The 5000-nt window shown below is 47.5% G+C and overlaps 2 protein-coding genes across 3 annotated transcripts in view; both read left to right on the top strand.

Moving 5' to 3' along the window:
* The window catches only part of ift122 (intraflagellar transport 122 homolog (Chlamydomonas)), a 29890-nt gene extending 28232 nt beyond the window's left edge, over positions 1-1658 (top strand). For both annotated transcript variants that reach the window (XM_080535364.1, XM_080535363.1), the window contains exons 27-29: positions 569-645; positions 1028-1192; positions 1287-1658. In XM_080535364.1, the coding sequence (XP_080391490.1) occupies positions 569-645; positions 1028-1192; positions 1287-1373 (329 nt within the window). In that variant the 3' untranslated portion in view covers positions 1374-1658. The remainder of the gene's footprint in view (positions 1-568; positions 646-1027; positions 1193-1286) is intronic.
* Positions 1659-3338: 1680 nt separating this feature from the next.
* The window catches only part of exorh (extra-ocular rhodopsin), a gene marked incomplete at both ends in the record, with an annotated part of 3257 nt that continues 1595 nt past the window's right edge, over positions 3339-5000 (top strand). Inside the window, 2 exons of the mRNA XM_080533618.1 lie at positions 3339-3699; positions 4946-5000. The exon at positions 4946-5000 is cut by the window's right edge and continues 114 nt beyond it. Coding sequence (XP_080389744.1) covers positions 3339-3699; positions 4946-5000 — 416 coding nt within the window. The remainder of the gene's footprint in view (positions 3700-4945) is intronic.

Genomic DNA, 5000 nt, shown 5'->3' with positions numbered 1-5000 from the left:
TCTTGACGTAAGTGTGGTGTAAGCTGTCAGAGCTAAGTCACCTGAGCCCTGGGAGCTAATAGGGTTAGAGGAGCTCTGGCCTCTCGTCTTAATGACACTGTAGCCTCAGAACCAGAGCCTGGGATTAACCTGCCTCTCCCCAAGGGCGAGGAGGTCAGGTCTGTTACTAGGAAACCACACGCCGTCTGAAAGACCTGACTAGGCGTCTTTAGTACCCCCCCTCTTTCTATCCTGCTCTCAAACAGGAGGGCTTAATGTGTCACTTCTCTTTTTTAATATGTAAATGCAGTGTCTTTTTTCAATTGTTTATTGAGTCCGTTAAAGGGATAGTTCACCCAAAAGTCATCATTTCCTAAATCGATCATTTATCTTCGATGTTGTCTCTTGACCGGTAGTGACGCTGCCTGTGAAGCACCTATCGTTTCATTTGCTACAGCGGACGTCATTTAAGGTACATGATAGATTAAGAAATGATGATTCATTAGGATTAGGATATTGACGGTCCCTTTAATTGCATGTGTACTAGGGGAATATGTGTGTTGGGAGATGCTTCCTTAGCCTCTATCAGAATCCCAGTCTCTAAAGCTGGACGACGGCATGGATGACACTGAGGAAGACCCCTTTATGGCCAAGCTCAGCTTTGAGGTGAGGATAATAATATAATAATAGTTTTATTGCCATGCAATCAACTTGTCAGTCAATTGTTGGAATGTGGTATTTTTTGTTCTAGGCACAGGGTCATCCATAGTCCCCTGGACCAATTAGGGGTTAAGTGGCTTGCTCAAGGGCACATGCAGCTCCCTCTTGAGGTGGGGATCGAACCAGAGACCTTCCGATTGCTAGCCGGCCTCTCTAATCACTAGGCTACCGCTGCCAGGAGGGAGGGATGAAAGGATGGAGGGAGAGAGGGAAGAGGGGAGGTCGGGAGGGGACAGGGACGGGGACGGGGGAAAAGGAGATGAAACCCTCATTTGAGAATATTCTCCTATGTTTGTGTGTGTGTGTGTGCGTGTGTGTGTCCCTACAGCAAGGGGGCTCTGAGTTTGTGAAGGTGAGTGTCAGTCGCTCGGTGCTTCGCTCCATGAGTAGGAGGGACGTCCTGATTAAGCGCTGGCCCAAGCCTCTCCTCTGGCAGTACTACCGCTCCCTGCTGCCTGACGTCAGCATCACCATGTGTCCTTCCTGCTTCCAGGTGAAGTAGCCCAAACACACACACACACACACACACACATGCAGAAAGCCTGGGCTATTTTCTCATCTATTCCTGTGTTGTGTGTCTCCTGTAGATGTTCCACAGTGAGGACTACGAGCTGCTGGTACTGCAGCATAACTGCTGTCCATACTGTAGGAGACCCATCGATGACCCCAACTGACCTCACTCAACCCCCCGGTTTTCTGGTCCATCATCAGCCCTTACTAGTCCGCTTACGGTTGTCCTTTATCTTTGAGACAGGATGTTTTTATTTGATCCTCCCTCTCCTGTGTTATATGTTTTGATCAACTTGATAGGATTAACGGGATCAGATTACTCACGCCTATCACAGAGATTACATCATCTTAAAGGGACAGAGAATATACAGCAGGTCTATATGAAATAACTCACTAATTAGCTCACCACAATGTATTTATTGTCTGTACTGTTTGTGGTGTGTCACACTTTGGCCTAAATGTGTCTTTGGAACAAGACATCTCTGTCACATAGAATTTATTTTAGGGTGTGATGGCACTGTTGTTTTGGCCTTGTCTAGTTTACAAATGTCAATTGGATTTCATTGTATTTTTTATATCATTAAAGTGAAGGCACTTCAGCTTTTTTCAATGAAAAGTTTCTGTATGCTCTACTTTGTTTAATGGTATGACCTTGTGTGTTTCAGAGTTATTTGTGTATGTTTGTGTGTGTGTGTGTGTGTGTGTGTGTGCATGCATGTGCGTGTGTGTGTGCGTGTGTGTGCGTGTGGGTGTGGGTGTGGGTGTGTGTGTGTGTGTGTGCGTGTGTGTGCGTGTGGGTGTGGGTGTGTGTGTGTGTGTGTATTTGCAGTGTGTTGATCTCATTCTCTGTGATCCTCGGGGCACTCTGTCTGGCTGCCTCACAGTTCTTACACCAGACTTATTATCGTCTCACAGTTTTGTTTACCACAGGATTGGAGTGTGTGTGTGTGCGTGTGCGTGTGCGTGTGTGTGTGTGCGTGTGCGCGTGTGTGTGTGTGTGCGTGCGTGTGTGTGCGTGCGTGCGCGTGTGCGTGCGTGCGCGTGTGCGTGTGTGCGCGCCGCCCCACAGAAGAAGCCAAACAAAGCACTTCTTGTTTCTATGTGTGATCCATAGAAATACATTTTTGGGGGGGTTTTCCTCTCCACCCTAATGTGAAGAGCGTTCTATGCCGCGGTGGTTAAAGCTTAAGGATTATTTTACCACTCATGCAAATGAGCTGAACATTTCTGGAAATTACATTGACAGCCAAGTACAGTCTATTGTATAAATTGTTAAGAATCCACACTGGCAGCATTTAGCTTGTGCTGGTCTATAGTGTATGCTAGCATGTTTACTCTTCTCTCTCTTTAGCAAATGTCTTTATTTATTTAAAAAAATCAGTTTATTAGGGTTTGCAATTGTTCTAACATAGCACAAACAATCATACATATCCACCCTCCCTGCCTCCCTCCCTCCCTCCCTCCCTTCCCCATAGCCGAGATAAACAGGAATTGGGAGACTACCTAATAGGACCCTATTAAATAATAGGACCCTATTAAATAACCCTAACCCTATTAAATAGGTAATGGGTGCCAACGTCTTTATGACGCATTGTCTCGTGTTGATGACATAGATGTATGTCAGCTGTACCGTAGATAACAACCCTTGTCTTTGAGAATGCTATACACAACATACACAAGTATACTCACTCACTATACACTAGGTTGTTTCACTTCTCCCCTGGGATTAGTGGGTACGAAGTGTGCGCTTATGTGTGTGTGTTTGTGTGTGTGTGTGTGTGTTGGTTTGAAAGAGAGAGTGACCTCAATCTGTCCATGCTGACACCCAAGTCCATGCACCTCCCTAATCCTAGTGGGCTGTTAAAAGGTGCTGCGCACCGCCTCGGGGGGCTGCAGAGCACACTACCTCTCACCGGCAGGATCTATCCATCCGTCCGTCCGTCCGTCCATCCATCCATTCATCCAACCTTACAGCAAGAGAACATTTTATGACCTGATCTCATCTCAGAGGGGGAACGTCGCTTCCTCTCTCTTTTCTCAAAGTCCCAGAGGAGATAGACACACACACACACACACACACACACACAAACAACAAACACACCACACTCCCACCCGAAACAGCAGCAGCCATGAACGGCACCATGGGGCCCAACTTCTTCGTGCCCATGTCCAACAAGACCGGGGTCGTGCGGAGCCCCTTCGAGTACCCCCAGTACTACCTGGCGGAACCCTGGAAGTACTCCCTGGTGGCCGCCTACATGATCTTCCTCATCCTGACCTCCTTCCCCATCAACTTCCTCACGCTCTACGTCACGGTGCAGAACAAGAAGCTGAGGACGCCCCTCAACTTCATCCTGCTGAACCTGGCGGTGGCCGACCTCTTCATGGTGGTGGGCGGCTTCACGGTGACCCTCTACACGGCCCTCAACGGCTACTTCATCCTGGGGGTCACCGGGTGCAACATCGAGGGGTTCTTCGCCACGATGGGGGGTAAGATATGAGGAGGCCTGACTGACTGTCTCTGTCTCTGTCTGTCTGTCTCTCTACGCCATTTAGCTGACGCTTTGAGTCTTACATCGCAGTGAGTGCAGACATTTTGCAGTATATATGATCCCCAGAGGGAATCAAACCCACAACCTAAGCATTGTTAGCGCGATGCGTGGTGAAACATCAAACCGACTGGATCATGCACTGTAAATGCCCTTGATCTGTCGTTTACTGTAACGTTGAGGTGAGGTAATAATTAAGCAATATCACACGAGAGGGAGTGTGTTATACTGAATATCAGCACGGCTGTGATTCGGTCGTAGGTACGAGGCCGCAGTTACAACAGTTCTACAGCGCGATTTATTAGTTAACAGTAATAAGCGACAACAGATTATGATTTGTTTGTTTATTTAATCATAAAAATAAACAAAAAATAGTTCCGCAACTGAACTTCAAATGGACTGTTGCCTAGTAACCTGAACACAAACATGTCGTCTTATTAAAGGTCATTTATTTAGAACATCTGTGCAGCGGAGAGATACATATAGTTAAAAGTCCCAGTGCTGCCCCGCGGTGGTGTAGCGGTCTACGCACTGGCCGCTAGTGCATGCTGCCCACCGGGGCCGGGGTTCGTATCCCGGCTCGCCAGATCCAGAATATGGCCGAGGCACACGGGAAGCGGCATATTGGCCGGCCGCTTCCGAGGGAGGGTATAGGAGTATTTCTGGACTAGGATCCGTCGCGCAACACCGCCCCCTGGGGTGCCGGAATAACGGTACTGGGCTCGAGGAGCCAGTCAGCCTAGTCTGCCTGGCGCCCTCCTCTGGGACTGCCGGCCACGGGGTCGGGCGGCGGATCCAATGCAATAGGCAGGGGATAATTGGATGCTAAGTTGGGTTAAATTGGCTACCAAATTGGGTGAAAAAGGGATAAAATCTGAAAAACAAATTTAAAAAAAAAAAAAAAAAAGTCCCAGTGCTGTTATACTGTATATCGTAACTCATGGAATGCCTCTTGTCCAATCAAATTACTTTGTCAGAACTAACTGTTGTACAATGTATAATAACTGTTTGATATTGTCTTTATCGGTATGCAGTATGTAAGCTCTATGTGAGAGCATAAGAATGCATGGGGAAATCTGTTAGGATTAGGCGTAATTCTATGAGCCGTTGTTTTATATTGTACAGTGTGTGTGTGTGTGTGTGTGTGAGGCTATAACATACGTACTGTACTGCTGTGTGTCTCTCAGGGGAAATATCCCTCTGGGCTCTGGTTGTATTGGCCATCGAGCGTTACATCGTGGT

Source organism: Nansenia antarctica (genome assembly GCF_963989245.1).
Source record: "Nansenia antarctica genome assembly, chromosome: 6".
Lineage (NCBI taxonomy): Eukaryota > Metazoa > Chordata > Actinopteri > Argentiniformes > Microstomatidae > Nansenia > Nansenia antarctica.
This window is presented reverse-complemented; position numbering and strand designations above follow the sequence as displayed.